The 21,946-nt window shown below is 35.4% G+C and overlaps 1 protein-coding gene across 1 annotated transcript in view; it reads left to right on the top strand.

Annotated features, from left to right (window-relative positions):
- Nucleotides 1-21,946, top strand: part of POLN (DNA polymerase nu) — a 78,883-nt gene that overhangs the window by 32,638 nt on the left and 24,299 nt on the right. The window contains exons 15-18 of the mRNA XM_072335127.1: nt 858-915; nt 2,473-2,550; nt 3,009-3,123; nt 19,921-20,003. Of these exons, the coding sequence (XP_072191228.1) occupies nt 858-915; nt 2,473-2,550; nt 3,009-3,123; nt 19,921-20,003 (334 nt within the window). The remainder of the gene's footprint in view (nt 1-857; nt 916-2,472; nt 2,551-3,008; nt 3,124-19,920; nt 20,004-21,946) is intronic.

The raw sequence follows: 21,946 nt of genomic DNA, 5'->3' as shown, positions 1-21,946 counted from the left end.
TTACATCCCTCTTAGGGGGATGGGTAGTGATTTTGAGTTAAAATTACATAGCAAATGTAGTTTGCTTATCATATAGCACTATTCCCTTCTTCTGAATTTACAGTATTACATAATATTTTTGTCTAATTCCTGAACCACTTGCAAATGAATTTCTTGGAATTAGGAAAATTGAGATTCATACACATTTTCTCCCATTGTGTGTTACCCCTCTAGACAAGGAAGCACAGTAACATAACAGAAGGAAGCTGTCATGTGACATCTTTCATAGTTTACTGTAGATGTATGAGCATGAATCTTTAAACAAAGGTCTAGTAATCTTCTGTCCTGTATTATGCTTGTTGATAAACTTAGTTCTCACTTTTAACTTTGACAGATATGCGGTACTTAATAAACAGCTGCTTCTTATTTTGTTACGCTTTTCAAAACAGTGGATATAGAAGTTAGGGAAATGTGTAGGGGCTGGAGGAGAATAACTTCATTTAGCTTAAGGCAGAGTTTGTATGTATGTTGTTCTTGAAAGTAATGTTCCATATTGAAAAATGCAGGGTAAAAATGAAAAAAATAGTAGTAATAAGAAGTGTTACTGATTATGTTCTATCATGTGTCCAGAGATTAGCATTTGTAAAGTCTGTTGGTGAGAAACTGATCTTATGAAATCCCAACTGTCAAGGAAGGTCAAATATTCAAACGAATTTGGTTCAGAATGGGGAAGATTCCTTTGAAAGACAAAATGTTTAATTTATGACAAAAAAACTTGTTGGCATTAGTATTTTGAATGTTTCTATGCTTCTTACAAACTGTTCACAAATGTTGTTATAAACTTTCACCTACTAAGCAATTTTTATTCTTATTTGTAGAACATTCAAGGTATCTCTAAACATCCAGTGAGAATTACAAAGAAACAGTACATAAAAGGTAAACTGTTATATCAATATAAACATGAAAAGTTAATTTCATCTCCTTATCTTGCTGAGTAATATTCTATTTTGAAGTGGACCAAAAGCTCCAACACAAAAGAACGGAATGGATTATTGATGGAAAGCTGTACCTTCACATTTAAAACAATCGCTTTGTGCTTGTTATGCTCGAGAAACGTTTGCTGTTTCAGCACTTATCTGAATAGTCTTAAATGTTTAAAATTTCCTTTCCCTGGACAATCTCACTGTTCCTTCTGTTCCGGCTGAAAATTATGCATCTTAACTTTATTAAACATTCTAGGGGTGATTTTGTGTGCGTTCAGCTCATAGGGCTTTTCCCAAGGAGTTGCTAAAGCTTGGGTATTTTAATTAAGCTCACAACTAATTGCGAGTAGTTAGTCAGATCTGTTGGTTTTGGTAATGGAATTGGATTTAAGGGAGGTGATTCAGAATGTAGAAATCATGACCCAAGTGACGAAGTCGAAAAGTCATGTAAGTAGACTGTAATAGGAGAGATCTGCCAGATGAACTTTCTTGAACACTTTTAGTCATAGCTGGGAAATGTTGTTGGTTTGTTGCATAGATAAGAGCAGGCTTTCCTTTTCACAGCTAGTCTGTCCCTCCAATTGATATAATACAAATTGCAAGACGGGGGACTGTCTAAAACAGTGTAAAACTTCAACAGTAGTTCTATTTTATCTCCCTGGCTTATTTTTATATGTTGTTGGGTTTTAAGTTGTTTTTAAAGAAGTGTGAACAGTAGCTGTGTAAATCTGTGGCATAATGTTTAACAGTGGCACAAGGGCTTCTTCAGAAATAATTCAATCAAATTTGTTAGTGATCTTATATGTACTTCTCAAAAAACCATGTATATGTTTTGTTTGTATATTGAGGCATTCATTTCCCTCACTTTCATAGTATCAGCTGTCAATAATCTCTGGTCAGATGAACTATGGTTGTTCAAAATAAGTAATTGCTTTTTGCACCAAGACAACTAAGTGGTTTTCAGAGAATACACTGAGGTTTCTAATACCTTTTCAATGTACATTACTGCATTGTTATATTGTAGGGAGCTTAATTCATTACCACTTGGATTTTGTATCAGCTGTATGTTCTTAATATTTGTACTCCTTTACTTCCTGTAACTCAGAATTTCTTTACTAACACACTGAAGCAGCATATCCAAAGTTAAAACACTTCTTATAAGTAGATCAGTTCTATAGACCCTTTCTTACTTGCATGTCTCTTTATTAAGTGACTTCTGAATTATGTTATTCATTGCAGTTGCTTGTTAGCTGGAGTTTTGGGGAGGGTTTGGTTGTGGGGGGGAGTGGAAAATAAATGGAGAAATGAGTGCAGGTCATGCAGGTTTGCTAGACATGGAGATGCTGTACATGAATAAGTAAAATAAGTGGAAGTTGGTGCTCTTCTAGGATGCTTACATTGTCAGTTGTGTATTTTTAATTGTGTGTTGGGTGAGGCATTTACAACCTGCTATGGTTTGCAATGCTATTTTTGGATTGGGATCTGGTACATTTGTCTACTTCCTCTCTAGGTAAAGAAGAGGAAATACTAACCATTTCCCCACGAGCACTATTTGTTTCAAAGAAAGGATATACTTTTTTAGCAGCAGGTAAGATAATATGTATCACTATTCTCATACATATTAATATTCTCATTAATATTCTCCATTCTGTGATCTTTTTTTCCCATCTTCTTTGCATGACATTTCATTTTTAAAAGCTGTAAAATCCCTTAGCATCAATTAATATTGTTATATGACATGTACTCCTTAGTGTGGTTTGGAAGTGGGTTATTTGTAATGCTTGTCAGTAGCACCAAAGAGCTAATAAAAATGAATTGACACTAATAATGGAGATAATAATGGAGTCAGGTACCTTGTAGTCCATAGCTGGACTGTAACTTTTTAAGGATGCACTTTCTACAGCTGTTTGTTTTTGGTATTTTTTTGTTCTTTTTGTTGTTGTTGTTTTTGAACAAGAAACAAATGATTTCTTTTGTAGTAGATTGGTTGAAATTCAGAGATTTTTGTTTTAGAGCAATAGATTTATTCTGACACACTTTTTCTAGATTTTTCACAAATTGAATTAAGGATCCTTGCTGACTTATCAGCTGAACCAGAGCTGTTGAAACTATTCCAAGAGCCTGAAACCACTGATATATTTACCTCACTGGCTTCTCAGTGGTAAGAGCAAATATTGCATTTTGGGATATTTACTGTCCAAAAAAAGCACCCTTCAAACTGTTGTTTTCCTGTGCAGTGATAATAAAAGACAGTATTTTGCCACAATAGCCGCAATACCTATTGTTACTCTTATGCTGTTTTAGTGCTGGAAACTATAAACTTCCTTCTCTTTCTGAGCCTTTTCTTATCCATTGCTTTCTGTTGCTATAGGCTGCAATACTGTAATTCAGCTGCCTAGTTTAAGCCTTGTAATTAAAGCTGATGCTGATTGTGAAGAGCACATGTTCGTAAATTTCTCACTGTGTTATTGTTCATCAATACTTTTTGAAATTCCATTGTAGCAGTTAAACTGGGTAAGTGAAAAATTACAGAACATATTTTCTCAGTAGAAGTAAAAGCATTTTTGAAACCTGCTTGATTAGAGAAGTACTGGCATCAAGTTCCATGTATGCGAGAAACAGTCTTTGGAGTTCATGGGCTTATTTGGAGCAATTCTGATGGATTATGTGATGCTTTGTAAAAGTGGTACTCCAGTTATCTAAAAATAAACAACTTCAGTTTCTGGATTATTTACTGATCTTTTCATCGTGCAGACTGAAACATTAACTATCCAAGCAGTGACGTATTAGTTACTCATCTGCATGAAGATATTTCTTATTATTGCTTTTATCGTAGTGATGCCTAAAATCTTAGTTGAGACTGAGATTCATGTTGTACTCAAAAATACATGAGCATTCAGTAAGTGACGGGATAGATCTAAAGAAGCTTACAGTTTGAACATACAAGACAGGTGAAGATCCAGTAAATATATATTAAAATGTAAGGAGGTTGAACAGAATTGTCATGTAAAAGTCACACAATTTCCATATTTTCTTGCTTCTCACTCTTTAATTTTTTTCTCTGTTTTTGTTGAAAGATTTTTAGCTGAAAAACATGAAAGCAAAAATAGATCTGAATTATTCAGTCCTGATTTAGATAATCCCTGTTCTACAGTTCCTAAATTTCCCCCCACTGTACTATTTGGTAATATACTCTGAAGTAGTAAAAATAAACACAAATATAATCAGATCATAATTACATGCATGTACAGTCTGGGACAACACAACTCAGCGTCACAGGTGTCTCAGTGAGTATAGCTATGGAAAGATTGCCTATTTCTCTAGAGTCTCTCAGCTTCTACTGATATTATCATTAATTCCTAGCTCTGAAATAACACTAGAACCTCGTGATGGAGTTAAATCCTTATTTTAGTTTAGAGATATACTGCAAGTGTGTGCATGAGGATGAGTCAAATTTTGCCTTAACTCTGGGCAGGGCTCCAGAAATACTATCCTATTCAACAACCTCACAGCTCTTGGCAGCTGTCAACCTCTTATAGTTGCTACACGGTAACTTTGCATTTAATGAAATATTGCAGGCAAATATTTTTATCAGACAGAAGTGTCATAGTGTGTCTACAAAATCATTATATAACGATACTGCTCACTCTTCCTTTAAACTTCAGGAAGGCTGATACTTGGACTATTGAATGTGACTGTTAATAATTACAGAAGAATGAAAGTTGAGTTTCATCTGTTCTAAACTTGGATGTCCGTTATGTACCTGGTGTGTTAATTTCTCACTATTGAGAATGAAGTAGATCCAGGGTAGCCAGCTTCCACGTAAATGTTCATTTGTTCTGGCAGATTTAATTCCTCTTACTGAGTCACTTCCTACTAAACTCACCCTTGGGTTTTGGGGTTTGTACTTAATTTGCTTATCACAGGGGATAAGACACAACATCACATATATCTTTCCATTCTGGATGATGCTTCATCTTTCATAATGCAAATTTTAAATTAGTGGAATATGAGTAGTTGCTGGGGAAATTGTGGTATGGCTGAGCACATTCAGATTTCAGAGAAATGTTAACTGTATGGTTAACACAGTATTCTTTTGAGATTTATTTAACTTTTTAGTAATTTTCACATTCAGACTGAGCAACTGAATACATACAAACACTCTTTATTTAATACCTAATTTATCTATAGATATACATCTTATGTATTTATCCAACCCATGTTTAAAAGAAAAAAAAAATATATTTAACATAATGATCATAACTACAGAGGCAAAAACAGTTCAGAGAAACAACTTTCTATCCTTGTTTCAGATGTGGCCAATGCCAGGAAGTTATGAGAACAAAACTACTTACTAGGCAATAATTACCCAGTTATCTGAATTTATTTTAAAAAGTCTGAAGAAACAGAATTAACTTATTGTGTACCGTAGTAGCTATGCAAACCTTCGTTGCTTTAAAAACAGAACTAAATAATGGAATTCACATGTTTTTAGAAAAGAAGTCTCGTGTAGTTTGCATGAAATACCAGCCTCTGACCCCCAGCACCCCTCCTACTGCCATTTAAAATGAGTTAGGTGAAGGAAGAGCAAAATAAATGAGAAACCTTTTAACTCCTCTTTGTCACCTGACTTGTATTAGAGCTTGATCCTGAGACTTTAAAGTCTGTGCAAGGGATATACCAAGTGATATACCAAATATTTTATTCTTTTCAAAGGAATTCGACATTGTTGGTGTTTGTAAATATTCTCTGACACATATTAGACTACTTGAAAACCTTGACAAAAATTATTTTTCTGAAAGAAATGTATAAAGAGTGAGTTAGTTTTTTGAAGTTCCCTCTCATAAGAAACAATTATAGATGGATAACATCAGTGTCTGACAGCATTCCAGCTTCTGAGTGTATCAGCTGGTCCTTCTTAACAGGTGTTCTGTATCTATGAAAACTTAGACTAATAAATCATATAATCATAGAAAGGCTTGGGTTGGAAGGGGCCCTAAGTATCATCAGGTTCCAGCTCCCCTAGACAGGCTTTAAATAGCATTTGGCAAATGTGGTGGGCAGTTTCTGTAAGGAGTTGTGCTGTGTATGAGTTTACAATTTAATTAAGATCTCTAATGTATAGAAGCTTTCCTGTCTTAATTTTGTTAAGCATGACCTATCAGGATTTCATCTGTTTCTGGGACCTTAGAGATGTGTCTGCCATTCAGACCTTTTGGATTGATGTTTCTGTTAAACGTCTATTCTTATGCCATCTTTGTAGTTGTTGACAGTGCAATCTAAAGACGCAGAAGCATGTGTCAACCCAAACCATGTCTGTGCATCATGGTAAAAGAGTGGATGAGTGTACTCAAAGGCTGAAGTTCAGTGTGATGTGCAATAAACCTAGCTGAGGAGCAATCTTCTCTTCAAGACGAGACTGTAATCTTGTATTCCCACGGCTAATTTAGCAAGAGAGCTCATTTCAGAAGTAACGGAGCCTCTGCTGATTTTGAATTCCCTGCAGTTTGCTGTAGATGTTTTTTGCTCTAGATAGTAGCGTTGTTTTAAAGTATTGTGTGTTCTACTTGACGTAACTGTTTTGAAACTGCTATAAAAATTTCAAAAGTTGGTGTTAACAGATTACCCACAAACTCACAGCATTAATCTGTTGCTTAGTCTTATGTTTTGTCTGTTAATTGCTTTTCAGACATGGAAATAATATTCATGGAATATAATCCCACGGAAACTAAGGAGTAAAATTAAGATGATGTCTTTTGGCCTCTTTTCAATAGGTTTGCTTCTGTTGATGTTTATTTTTTGTGTCAGTGCAAAGCCCATATTTATCTCTGCCTTGTACATCCAGTATATTTTCTGGTCTTCTAACAGAATCCTCAGCTAAAATTAAGATGATATCAATAGATTTTAATATTCACTTGTTTATGCTAAGTACTCTTCCTACTCTTATCCTGTCTGTAGCAATTTGACTATGATATTACCTACATTATCTTATGGGGGTGTGCAATGTTTTGGCCTACTTAAAAGTAAGTTTTAAATGTCATTTCAACACCACCTAGTGCAAGAACACAAAGAGTGAAATACATTAACGATCTGTTTGCTACTGAACAGAGTAAAGTTTCAAAGCTTGCCTCTACTTTTGAAAACTCTTGACATAACTAAATCCAGCTGTCTAGAAGATCACCTTGTGCTGCACTGTGATGATGTCCTCTGACAGTTATGGTTCTTTGGAAATGTCAGGCTATTACTACAGTGCTGAAGATGATGAGAACTGTCTTGGCAGCTGTCTGACCACCCAAGACTAACTGCCATAAGCCATGCAAATGAGAACAAATTCCTGAATGAGATATATCTCACTTCTTTAATCTAGCATTTCATATAGTGTTAAAAAGACTGTTAATGGACATATCTTAAAATAAATTTCAAAGATGGAAGCTGGAAAAAAAAAATCAATTTTTCCATTTTTAGGTAGTTACTGTAACTTTTTTTTACATTAGAGGCACAATAACTACCAAAAAAAATGGTGAAGGAACAGAACTTGTGAGAAGCACCTGAAGAAATTGAGGCTGTTTAGTATGGAGAAGAGGAATCTTTGGGGAGGGGGGAGTGTTGCTTATTGCTTTCTCTAACTACCTAAAAGGAGGATGTCAGTCCTTATTTTCAGATCACAAATAATAGAATGTGGAACAGTGGTATTAAGATGTGTCAGGGGAGGCTTAGATTGAATGTCAGGAAGAGTTTCTTCATGGAAAGAGTGGTTAGCCACTGGAACAGACTATCCAGGGAAGTGGCAAAGTTGCCATCCCTGAAGGTACTTAAAGAGATGTGTGAGTGTGGCTCTAAGGGATATAGCTGTGGACTTGTATCATCTTAAATAACTCTTTGATTCTGCCAATCTCTTTCAAGTTGTTCATTTGCCACTTTCTCGGTAGGCTGATGTTCCTCTTCTATAGTATATATTGGTACTGGCCATACTGCATCAAAATCCAGGAAGAGGATCTTGATGTAGCTAAGAACATACTGCATAAACACACGATTTTTGTCCTGATTTCCTGCAGCATGCTTTTTTAACTGGAAATAGAGTTCCTATAACTCGAGCAAATTCTTGTCTGCTTCTTGCTGTTTTCAGATATGTGGATAAGTCCTTTTTCCTGCTGCTTCAGAGTTCAGAGAAATGGAGATTCCTCAGAACTGCATGTATCACAGGATAGTGCTTTTCCATCAAATTCAGCTACATTATTTATGGTTCTGGAACTAGCTTACTCGTTTTAAGCTTGAAAGACTCATCACTGTGTTCTGATGTTTTAATATGACATCTCTGATATCTGAAAATCAGACTTACTTCCTATGTTTTAGTTTTCTGAGCCTGAAATGGAATATAAAACCCAGTATTGGGTTGCCAGGTTCTCTGTATAGTGCTAAAGTGTGCATCTCAAAGGGTGAGGATAAAAAAAAAAAAAAGGTATATGCAGACCATGAGTCCATCTGAGAGAAGCTAATGAGAAATTCTAATCACAATAGTTTGTTTATGCTTCTCTTAAATAGCTGGAACTGAAGGACAAGGAAAATCAGTCACATGTGATCTAAACGAACCTGCTTATATATTCAAATGCTTTATATTCAAATCTGTAGAAAATTCTTTAGTGATTCATGCTTTTATCTAGTGAATTATTCCTAAGGCACACACTGGCAGGCATCAACCAGTTATTGCAGATATGTTTGCAACCATTCATCTTCTTTGTTTCTACATAGATGAGTTTGTCATAAAACATCTAACAGATTGTGACTATGAACTGAGATGTTATAATACCTGTGTGTATGTCCTCTTAAACCATGAGGTTCAAAGGAGACTCTATGTAGGTTGGTTACTGGGGCATTTTGTGTGAAACCACACTTTCATATCCAGAAACTTAAGTATGGATGTAGCCAACTGATTTGTGGTCTCTAGTAACAATATTAGTGTATAAAACAAGAAACAGCGTAGAAAGTTATTCTTCTTCTAGGTACTGGCTTGGTCTCCTAATACGTAATAGACATAATAATTGTTCTATGTGGCTTGCAGAGAGTTCAGAAATTTGGTGCAGAATAAGAGGACATTGTCTCATTATTTATTTGTGGCAAAGGCCTCTAATACCTAAAATAAGAGTAAAAAGAGAAATTATTTACCACTAATCTGAAAAAAATCGATTTTTGTAGTGTAGTTTTGGGAAGAGATTTTCATTTACACTGTATCACCTGTGTCAGAATCAGAGGAATCTGAACACTTAATTTCAAGTAATCTTGGGAACTGCAGGCTGTTAACAAAATGTACTGAATATAAAAGTCCATTTCCTCAGCTGATGTGTGTGTGGGATGATGGTAATATATAGCGAACTGCTTTGGTATGAGAGGGACATGCTAATTTTGGAAATGACTCAAGAAAAAGCCCATATAGCAGCAAATCACAGAATTATTTGGGATTACCATATCAGAGAAACAAAAGTCTTTCATTTTTTCTTTAAAAAGGGCAGAGAAGTTCAACTAGATTTGAATAAAAAGTGCACAGTGCGGAAAGGTTTGTTTTGTTCTTCAGAGACTGTCTTTCTCTAGGAAGATAAGGAAATTTTGTTGAATTACAGTCTGCCAAGCAGGGGACTCAAGGAACTGATTTTATCGAATAATGTTAATGTGAGTCCAACTTCTGTGCATTGGCATTTGATCCATCAGGGACTATGGTGAAATAGGAACTCCTGTTTTTCCAGCCACTTGGAAATTCAAGACACTTAGCGACAATAGTTCTATCTGTTGGTACCCTGCTGGGCTGTGAAGAACACAGGAAATAAGCAAAGAGATTTTGGATATTTCTGAAATAAATCAAAATAAGTCATTGTAGGCTAAAATATACAAAAAGATAGTGTGCTGGATCTGTTAGAAAAAGATAAAGTTAAGCATGCACAAATCTCTGGTAGTAGACCAACTAAATATATGCTCACTTGCCTGTACCCATTTCATGCAACTTTGTTTAAAACGCATCTTTTGAATCACATAGATAAAACATTTATTGTTAGCAAAACACTGTTGTGTTTAGGTTACTTCACGTAAATATGTTGCATTGCAAACACTGACTTCAGTTAACTTGCTTACTCCCTAGTTTACTTACAACTGCAGACATCAGGCTTGAAATGAAAAAACTTAAAAATGAGTATTAATTCTAGGACTTGAATTCAAGGTTAATGTCAAGTAACAAGAAAAGCCAGTGAAACGTCAATGAGATAAATAGATTTATCAGAGGTAAAACCAACATCTGTAGTTAAATTCTTTTTAAACAGTTGTGATTGAAGTCATAGAGTTTCCTTAGTTGGAAGGGACTCACAATGATCATCAGTTCCGACTCCTGGCTCCACACAGGACTACCTAAAAATTACACCATAAGTCTGAGTGTTGTCCAAATGGTTCTTATTTATGGTTCTATTTTTAATGAGTATATTATCAGCAAACTTTTGAAGAAGTCTTTGTTATTGGAGACGCATCAGTTGGGTTTTGTCAGGTTGTTAAAGAACAATGAAGTGATTATGTTTATCAAGGTAGACTTCTACCAAGGAAAATAGGTACCACTGTACCATTCCTCTCATCCCAGTTATCCTCAGGGTTCTACAGTTGTTTCCCTGTTGTTAGGGCTCTCTTGGCTTTTATTCATTATCTAAATAAGGAGATATACCAGCTTAGGACTTAAGAAAGACTTTTATCTTTGTTTAAAGAGTTTTTAGGTTGTCCAGATTATTTCATACTTTCATATTTCATAATCAGAAATTAGGATTTGTGGTCTTTTTGATTCCTTTCTTCACTTCTTTGAATTTAATGTCAAGTCTACTTAAAATGAATTTTGAATAATTCTGATTTATATATTAGAAGTTTTTGTTCTTGGAATGTGAAGGGTAGTCACATTCCATGCTATAGAGACTGTATAAGACTGTGATAGGTCGTTTGTGGTATTAAAACAGATTATGAACATACTTGCTCTTTACCATGGAGTATTTTAGGGGAATCTTAAATATCTCGAGTCCTGCCTTTGAAGAAAGCAGAGACAATTATTTACGTGTATGATACCATAGTCACCTTAAATACATATCACTGAATATCTCTGCTGAATTTTGTATTCAGAAATGCAAGGCTAGGTTGTGGTCTTTCAGCTATGAAGCTTGGCCACGTAGCTCAGCCAGTACTGATTCACTGAAAACCTGGAGGTCAGCGCTACCTGCTGATGACTCTATTTCTTCCATTAGTGCTGGATTATCCAATTTTGTAACAATGTTATTATTTTCAATTAGTTTCAAGGCTTCTGTTCTGACTCCTTTTGTTGAAATATTCTGATGAAAGCATTGTTGCAGTATTTTTAACTGGATAATTATTATCCATGGCTTTATTGTTTGTTTCACTTCTCATACAAAATATCTCATTTTGTATCATGTATTTTTTTCTTATTCAGTGTATTACTGGTAATGAGAGAGGAATTAATAATTTGTTCCCTGTGTGCAATTCAGAGATGCAGATAAATTCAATTTAAATGGGAAGGCAAGCTCTTCCAAACCAAATCACATTCAGGATCAGGTGTCCTGTGGCCCAGTGTCTACCTGTTGAGATACTATTTATTATGAAGCTGTTGTTTAACAATAACTTAGATTTTAAATCAGTTGTGAATGAGGCTATACTGTTTGCAGATCCTGAAGCTGTGGTACTGCGCTACAGCATCAGTGTAACTAGTTGGTTAACTAAATAGTTTTCGTTAGCAAAGCTAGTTAGTTTTTGTTTGTTTGTTTTTGTTTTGGTTTTGGTTTTTGGTTTTTTGGGTTTTTTGTTTGTTTGTTTGTTTGTTTGTTTTTTCTTTTAACCTAGCTCTGAAATTTCTGTGCACAACCCAGTCTGAGCTATATTGGTATCGTGGTCAAGAATCATAGGGGATGGAAGGGACCTCCAGAGATCATAGAGTCCAACCCCCCTGCCAAAGCAGGTTCCTACACCAGGTTGCACAGGTAGGCATCCAGGCGGGTCTTGAATATCTCCAGAGAAGGAGACTCCACAACCACCCTGGGCAGCCTGTTCCAGTGCTTTGTCACCTTCACCTTAAAGAAGTTCTTGCACACATTCATACAGAACTTCCTATGCTCTAGTTTAATAGGAGTTAATTTTGGTCATGAAATAGGGTTAACACTATGGCGAGTTAAACAAAGAAATAATGATGCTAGAGGCTGTTGAATTGCAGTGGCATGTATAAGTGGTAAAAGAATTTTAAAGTATGGATGTGTGATGTTTTCTAGTTAACCTCACTGCTTCAGGAGATGAATGGTATTTTTAATTTATATAGTTAGTGCCTCATAGAATCATAGAATGGTCTCATTTCATACAGTTTGACTATTTTGTCTATTCAACATTTTAATAACCTATCTCCATTCCTGTTTCAAATTATATTGAAATTTAATAAAAATTAATGTTTCTTGTACATGGTAACCAAATGAAGTTAACGATCTCAGATAAAATCTCACCAGTGCATTTCACAGCAGAACTAAGATTGCTTTGTTATTGGAAATAATCCACTTGTTATGCATTGAAATTGTATTTGTCTTTCCGCTGCCAAACCGTGTTGTTTCCTAGTCATCTCATGATCAAATACTACAATCTTCCTCTGTTTCTACTTGCTCACCCCCCTACTTTATGCAAAATTTTAATAATTCTTACTATTGCAGAAGAACAATAGTCTTTTTTTCTTCTTTAGATTCCATGAGAGGGTGTATTTCTCCAGCTGTGTAGGTATAGCTTTGCAATTACTGATATCTAGAGAGGGTGAAATAGAGTCGGTGTTCTATCTAATTTCATTCCTATATGATGTGTTGGGCATCAGTTTGTTGTGACTAGCTTGAAACACGAGCTTCAGGTTCTCTGTATATTTAGTTTCTCTTTTCTGTGCTAATATTCTTTGTTTGGGATTAGTCAGTCTCATATCTACTTGAAAGCACTGTGATATCAGCTGTAATTGAATCTTCAGTTTATGTCTCTAGTGTTGGCATAGGGGACACAAATATCGTAAATGATGAAGTTCATCACTTTCATCTAGATTTCTGTGACAGTAACAGATTAAATCATTGTTCTGAATAATTGTCATCATTTAAAATCAAGCTTGTTTGCAGTAGGCAAGACACATTAGTTCAAGATTGAGATTTTCTTCTAACAGATATTACTTGTGAAAATGTTGGTTCATTAACAAATAATTGCAGTAACTGATAAATTTTTTACAAAATAAAAAATCATACAAAAAGATTTTGACAGAAAACTCTTGGAAACTGGCTTTTGCAAATATAATGTTCATGATAGCTGTAATGTTTGTTTTGCCTTTGCATTAAGCAGAGCAGCCTCCAGAAATTAGAGTATAAATATGTATAATAAATATGAGTAATAAATAGGTTCTCAATATAGATTTTGGTTTCTAGTGTTGCAGCACATTTTTTCAACACCATTGATGCAGTGCTTTAATTTGCTGTCACTTTTCTTCACCCACTCCTGTGTCCGTTCTTTCCACCCACGACCCCTTCACCTTGAAATTCAGTGGAAGGGAAGAGGTTCAGTTTACTTTCCCAAATCAGTGTTTTAAAACATCGTAGGCTCAGAGGTAAAACAGCTGATGTTGAATATTTTAACAGTTTTACTTTTGCAGCAAAGTATTTGTGTTTTGAAAGCTGGCTTGTAGTAGTTAATATTAATGTAATTTAACACTCCACTTGCTTTATACTCTGACGGAATGTCTGTATGGTAACTTATTTCACCTTATAGTATGCAGTTCCTTGTAGAGATGCAGCTATGACGTTTGTTTAGGCTTACCAGTAGTAAGGCAGAGGCAAAACTCATTATGCTTCATAAAGACAGTTGGTTTAAGAGTTAAACAATTGCTCGAAATAAACCAGCTAAAATGTATATGTAATATACATGTACATATATATACATACGTATATATGTGTGTGTGTATATATATATGTATACATATAAATGATTGGAAGCTTAATATTATTGCACCTCAGATGTTTTCTTAGCTTCTAGAATAACTAAAAAAAATGAAGTTTAAGAATTTTTATCACCACAACTAATGCATCAACTAGTGAAAAATAAGCCCTGTAATGTTGTACAGTTCCCAGTTGTTTCACTGTGTTTTACAGTGTTTGACTTTCCTGATTCTGTGAAGAACTTTCTTGTGTATGAAGAATTATCTTCAAGTAGTCATCTAAATCTAAATGAAATGTTTATTTCATTTAACTCAATTAACTTGAGTCTCAGTATAAATCCTGATGAAATTAATAATATAAAGACAGGTATTTCAAATCCACACCATTTTCAAAATGTTTTGAGGTGACACAGTTTATAAACAGTTACTTTTCGGGATTGAATGACACAATAGTAGTTAGATTTTCATTGATGAAACCTTTTAGAGTATGGAAATAATGAAACAATGGATACATTTTGTAAAATAGTACTGTGAATGTGTTTGGTAGGTGCCAAAGAAATCAAGTAAAGATTGTGGGAAATAGAGGAGCATCAACTTTGAGAACTGAGAGTCCCTCTTGTCCAGAAACTTTCTCTTAGGCCAAGGTCAAACATCTCTCTGCAAAAGTTAAGACCTCCTTACTTTTGAAACATGGAATTTCATGCCCACTGATTGTTGTAAAACGAACAAAAGAGACGACTCTTCAGTATTAATTCTGCCTTTAGTTAGATGTAATCACACTTAATGTAATGTATTAAATATAATTACATTTAATAGGCATAATAGAAAATTAAGCTGAAAGAGGTTTTTTCATTGAAGAAGTGTTTTGCTCAGTATCTCATCCCTCTCTGCAGAAGACACTCATGCATATTTTCTTGCTCTTTTGAGTGCGCTGCCAAAATATTTAGATGTCTATATCTTACCTATTTCTTAACTGTGTAGAAGCAGTTTGATCTAATGTTATCTTCCCTTTTCCCCAATTTGTTTTTCTGAGCAAAATGCACGTTGTTTGCTGATGGTTTGATATGATGACTGACAGCAGTTATATCACCTTCTGGTTATGTGCAAACAATGTTTTCTGATATTTATCTTAGGTTAGTCTGAAGATCCATCTATTTCTTTATAAGGTTTTGAGACTCCTGACTCGATCAGGATTAGTAATTATTTGATGTTTTGCTACAAAAATAACTCTATCATCTCCCAACATGGCTTACATTCCTGTTCGAAGCTTCTTCCAGAGAAGCAGGAAACACTTAACACTTTCCTATCCTAAGAGCACATCACTTCAGCCAATGAGGACTGTGTCTTCAACTTTTATTTGATGATAAATACACTTGTTGCCACTTCGTGCACTGCCATTTTGACTCTGGCTTGTAGTGGTGACACCATTTCTTATCAGCAGTGATGATACAGTTTGTGAAACTGTCACTTTCAGCCTTCAGTATCGGTTCAGAAACTTCTGAGAAACTTGTTTGTGATGTTTTCTGTTCCTGTGTGAGCTTGTGGGTCTACCCAGTGAAAGCTTTGTAGTATTCCAGTATTGCCACCCTCATTTCCAATGAATCAAAGACAATATTCAGCTCTATACAGAGTTCCCTGTTTGTATTTTGCCACTTTGTATGGATGAGCTCGTTGAGACTCTTTATTTTGTATATAATCTTCCAAAAAGCTCACTTACTTTTGCACATTACATTAACAGTGAGCAGACTAGTTATAGTGTATCAGTCTCTTCCATGTGTTTAGAATACTCAGATAACATTTTACTATATACTCTGCTTGCCTTATGATAAGGCCAATGTCACTTAAAAACTCTAAGCTTTCAGAATTTACCTCCCACATAATAAATCCAGGGGTGATTCTGCCATAAAACTGAGCCTTTCTAAAGCTTGCACTTGTCACTAATTACGTAAATTGTCTGCACCAGTTTCGTATGCCAACACAGAGCTCCAAGCACAATCGTACAAAATACATAACCCTATTTGATTAAAAATGGCAGATTTATGTACTTCACTGAAGAGTTAAACACAGAAAAGCACAAAATACCCAAGGTAATGTAGAAGACCAGTCAGATGAATGAAGATGCATTTGCTCATATATTCACTCATTTATTGGACATTAATGACTGTGTATAAAATGAATTTAATGGCACTTCATCTCATTTCCCACATCAACAACTCCCAGTTAGGACTTGAATTAGTTGGCACATGCAGGACAGCAGCCAAGAGCCGTGTGGCTATTATGACTGCAAGGTAATGCAGATCAAGGCAATGCATGTCTGCCAGATATTGTGTTTGAGAAGTTTGTTCTTCCTTTTCCTGTACATAAACAGACGACTTCGTCACCACACAACGTTTCCCAGAAGTACTGAAACATTTTATCGCATTCTTTTAAGACTGATTTCCTTCCGTATCTACCTGTTCTCAAGCTTTTATTCTGGTATTGCTCAATTTAAATGCACTGTAGCCTCCTTTAGTTTTTTCTCCTTGTTTGCAGGTTCAACTGCTTTGGTCTGTATTAATTTCTGTAGACTAAAATTAGCATTTATTCTTCATAATGATTGTACAGATGAAAATGAATTCATCCAAGCATCTTCTATCTATTAAATATGTTATTCTAGTTTGTAGGTAAGTTTTGTTTGTTTGTTTTTCTATATGGTTGCCATATTTTTCTTGGGTATAAAGAAAGTTTGTGTTTGTAAGTTTTAAGATGTAATTCAGCAGAAAATTTTTGGGGTGTTCTTGAGACCGTGGTAATATATAAAAATATGTTCTGAATTTCAGAGAAATGACAGAAAATATTTAAGATACCTCTGAAAAACTAATTGTATCAGGTACAGAGTAGTATGAATTGCTTCTGATCAGTTTTAGGATTACCCATAACAGGTATTAGTCTAAAGCTGCTTATAAGAGGAAGAAGAGCACATCCTGTTCTGAAAGCAAGAGCTTGCTGGAAAACTCCCAGAAGGAAGCAATCTCTGGCTAGAGACATTGCCCTCTTGACTACCAGCCCTTAAATGAGGTTTAAACCCTGGGTCCACCCCCTTCAGGCCACACAGGCTAATTACTAATTACACCAGATGCTCTAGCACCAATTCAGACCATGACCTGGTAGTTTCCAGCAGGCAGACCTGCTGAAAAGAGTAGTCTCCACCTCAAACTGAAGGAATGGCACTGCGTTGCAAAGGGGTTTGAGCAGCCTTGATAGAAATAGATCAGATTTGATATAAACAGAAGAAAACATTTTTGTTATTAGAATAAACATGTATCGTTTTGATTAATGATTTCTATTTGCTCAAGCACTTGTGATTTATAACACAATTTCTTTTATCATCTTTTGTTATTCAGGATTTTTGAGTGAGATACATACATTTGCAAATATTCAGGGTGCTACCTTTAGCACCTGTCTGCTGAATACTCACATTTCCCACTCCGATATGTTCCCATTTGGATGTGTTGACTGATCATTTTGGTTTTAGCATTATATTAAAAGAAATACTTGACATGAAGCTCTAAAATATTAGTTGCTTCTCATATATTATTTTGGATAACTGGAGATCAGGAGATGTGAAGTGGTTGTTGTGATTGCCATAAGCACACAGTGCACGTACATCTGCACCATTAGATGCCTTAGACAAATATTTATTATGGTTGTTTACAAAATGCATAGGATCTTTCTCCTGACTGCCTATTATGATTACAGCAACATTTTCTTGATCAGCCCCTTCAAGATGAAGTTTGTATATTGCAAAATCAACCTTCATAATCCTATAATAGGGTCTCTCGCATTATCAAGTTCTGATGCCTTCCACTTGAATCTTCTTTAGAACTTCCAGTTCCACCCAGCAAGACTTTTCAGTGAGACTCAGTAAGCTTGTGTCTTGCTTCCTCAATACCATGACCTGAGAAGTCTGTATCTGCCTACAGATCTCCATAACTTTTTTGCCTACTATGTTCTTTCAGTTAAAGCTCTTCTTTTTTTCAGAGGTCAGCAGCTAACTTACCCTCTGCTCATCCCTTGGCTCTCAGTTGTCTCTAACCTCAGACTTAAGCAAATCTGCAAGTAAATTCTATTGCTGTAATCCTATCTCTTTGCTTTACCAGGCATCTAGTATGAATTATGCAGTGTTAGGAAGAGAGTTAGATGTTGTACTGTTTCCCAAGTTTAAATACGGTGATCTGGGGTAAGGTCTGCTCTCCTTTTCTGGGAATCGCTATCAGGTTATATTTCCTCTCGTTCTGGATAGGTGTTTTCCTAAGAATATGTGTGGCTTTCTGCCAGATCCTTCAGGAAATTCCTGCAGACTTTCTGGCAGGGGTTACTTCAGGAAATCTTTGACGATGTCTGGTTTCCTAATTCTGCACATATTAGTTCCAACTGCCACTCTGTAACCTTAATCAGGTACATTTGGGAATTTCACCCCATTTTATTCATAGGAGCCATGATGACCTTTTGAACTGGCACAATATAGAAAGTGAAGTATGAGAGCCTCTAAGTACAGAAATGATCAACTTACACTGTCTTTGGGATTATCCAGCTCTTCATGTTTCTCAGCTTAAAAATAAACAGAGAAAAATCCATTTTATCCTAGAAGCAAGTATACTGTTCAAAACGACTGTGAACTTTTTTAAAACCAGACGGTCTGCCCTATGAAGGAAGATCTGAAATCACTTCTGATTTTCCTCTTCAAAATAGATGTATTTCGAACAGGACTCTCTTAACATTGATTGCATACAAGGTCTTCTTGTTCGTCTTTCACTGTGTAATTATACGAGCACTTTTCATAGGCTAAAGCCAGTTTATATGCCAATCATGAACAAATCTGTGGTTCTGTTGATTTTCTATGTGTTTAGGCATCATAATAATGGTAAAAGACTCCAAGGATACATACAAAAATATGACAATTTTTTCTAAGCTTGCCAAGCAAAACTTTCATGATAGAGCACATCCCATAACAAAAAGCTTTAATGACAAAGTATACCAAACTGACTCTTAAAACATGATTGAATCATCATCAGTGGACTCATGAGAAAACTTATTCACAGGCTGTTCATATGGCAGCAAGCATCTCTGATGGCACTCTGTCTTTAACTTCCCAAAACAGTTTGTGTAGATACTTACATTCAGAGTGTGAGCCAGTTAGAGAGGTTTCCTCCAATAAGCTTCCATTAAAACCATATTACCATTATGCTTCAGTGCTATAAATGGTCGGTAATGTCAGTGTTCTTCCTGAAGCTACGTTTAGATAAGAGAAAGCATAGATAGCACATAATTGGTGATTGCAGAGTCCTAGCTTTTAATTTACAAATTACTAAATCCATTAGCCCTTTTCTAGGACAATCTACATCATTGGTGTGTGTATGGGAAGCAGGGAGGACAATGCTTGTTGCAAGTAAACTAGCTACTGTCTCTGTTCCTGCTGCTGTTTTATGGCCTGTCTCCATTTCAGAGCTCTGTAAAACACATAAGAGATTTGGTGCGTGCTTTTATCAGCAATTATTCTTGATAAAGGGTCAGATATTCTTACTAATGATGAATTTATATAACTTGTTTAAATAAGCTTGAGGTCAGACTTTTGCTTGGTGTTTGTGTATACTTCGTGTCTTGAAGAAATGCTGATGCTGGGAAGGTTTAACTTTTCTCATGGATCAGTACTGGTCTTCATCCTAAGGAATTAATAATATAGCAGAAGGAATTTTCCTAATCAAGGATTTGGTTAAAAAATAAAACAAACAAAAAAAAAGATGAAGATTAAACAGCTACATTTTCTAAGGTCTGTCACCACCAAAATTTGTAAACAGGTTGTGTGTTCATTGCGCCTAAGATAAAAGCTCCTAAGTTCTTCTGTTTATGTCTTGTTAATATGTAGTTAAATATGTTTTCGGTAAGGATAAAAATGTAAATTGATTTTAAGTGAAAATATATCATTTTTGTTTGTTTGTTTGTTTGTTTGCTTAGGAAGGGCATCCCAAGTGAACAAGTGAAACAAACTGATAGAGAGCAAGCAAAGCGTATTGTTTACTCAGTGGTTTATGGAGCAGGTAGGTATTCTCATAAAATAAATTGCTACAGTATGTCCATAACATATATGTAACTTGTGCAAATATACCAAATGTCTGAGTTTTGCCAGTGCCATATTTTGATTTTCATCAATTATTGTTAAATAATTAAAATCAGCAAATTACCTGCATTGGCATATGTAAAAATTACTCAGATGTCAAGTTTATTTGCTGCTGATGTAAGTGATGCATTTGTCTTCATCTAAAATAGGACTAATTTTTAGGAGACTTCATTTTCTGTTGGTATTTAGACAGAGATGACAATAGCTCTAATTAAATTAGAAGAACTCAGATACTGTCTCAAGGCACATTCTTAGAATCACAGAATATTAAGGCTGGAAAGGACCTCTGGAGGAGATTGCTGGTATTATGCTTGCTGGAGTCAGTGGAAATCTTTCACCTGGTGATCTTTTGGTTTATGCTTTTTTAGCTGTATGTTACTCTTTGGTTTGTACTTTCAAAATCTTTCCTATAATCTTGGAGGGTAGAAAACAGTACAATACAGAAAGGTTTTACTATGTCTAGGAGTTAGTACCGTAATTAATCTACTAACTATTGAGAGAGATGGCAGAATTTCAGACTTTTTGCCTAATGTGGAGCAATTATATCCATCCGTTTATGACTCAGTTCTTCTGTGAAACTACAGAAAAGACAACTTAAACTTCTGTGAAAGAAGGAATCAATTCTCTTCAGTGGTCCTAGTCCAGTGTTCAAGTCTTGACTTATATGGAACACAGAGGTATATAAAAGTGTTTAAATGAAAACCAGAGAAGCTGATTAGAAGTGTTATTTTCAGTTTTGAAATATGATACGACAGAATGTAAAACGCCAGAATGCACATACTATTGCTAACAGTTCCCCTGACGGAGATAACTCAAGGGGAGTGCTCAAGCCCACTCCTGGGAGTTGCTTGGCATGGCCTGTTCTCCCACATGATGAAACATGAACTTACGTGGCTGTAGATTCTTCTCTTTTTGCTTTCCAGGAATTGTGTTTGCTGGAACTTCTTAGACTTCCTTCTTGTTACTGTGGCTTAATTTTCCTTCTCTTGCATGTAATACTTTGGTCTGTATAGCAGTAGTTCTTTAGAAGGGTAGCATGGACAAATATAGATGTTGCAGTTCTCTAAGGAAGCCTCAGCACTCACCTAGTTATTAAAAACCCGTACTTTTGTAGAAAATTTGTCATTTTCTGACTAAGAAATTAAAAACAAGTTGTTTGGATGTAAAATAGATTCCCAGACCTGTAACAGCTCAGCTAGGAGTCATCTGAGATGTGAATTTCTTGTTCTAGCACCTTGTCTGGACTGGTGTTCCTGTAGCTCAGTGTGGATCCCAGCATGACAGAACAAAATGCTACATAATTCTGTATTCAGAAGTCTGAAATGCTTATCAGACTGACAGGGATGGCATTTAGGTGGCTGAAATTCTCTCCCTTAAAAAACGCTGGGTAATTTTTCTTGACAGTATTACCATGACAGTAACTATTCTATGCTTTTAATGCCTTGAGACTTTGCCTCTCAGCTTATGCTGTTTGCAGACACAGTGTTGGTTTTGTGTTGCTGTGCAGACAAATATAACTGTCTTTCAAACCTCATATGACTAAAGTTGATGCGTGTGTTATTTTTAATGAAAATATTTAAATTATAAATGTATTTAAACTGAAGCTCTTAGATGATATTTTTGCACTTGGAAAAACTGTCTTTGGTATAATATTATATGTTTGTAATATATATAATAATACATATAGTGCATCTATCTCTTATCCAGAATTTATTACTCTTCTGCATCTCTGCTGAAACACTTTCCTGTTTTGCATTTCTTTGCTAGCCCTTTCATCATATAGATTTCTGTAGACATTGAGGAGTCCAAGACTGTTTGAAATCTGTGGGATTCACACTCCTATTGTATTTTTAAAACCAGGCC

Source organism: Excalfactoria chinensis, chromosome 4 (assembly GCF_039878825.1).
Source record: "Excalfactoria chinensis isolate bCotChi1 chromosome 4, bCotChi1.hap2, whole genome shotgun sequence".
Taxonomy (NCBI): Eukaryota; Metazoa; Chordata; class Aves; order Galliformes; family Phasianidae; genus Excalfactoria; species Excalfactoria chinensis.
The sequence above is the reverse complement of the archived record's forward strand: the minus strand, read 5'-3'. Positions and strand labels throughout refer to the sequence as shown.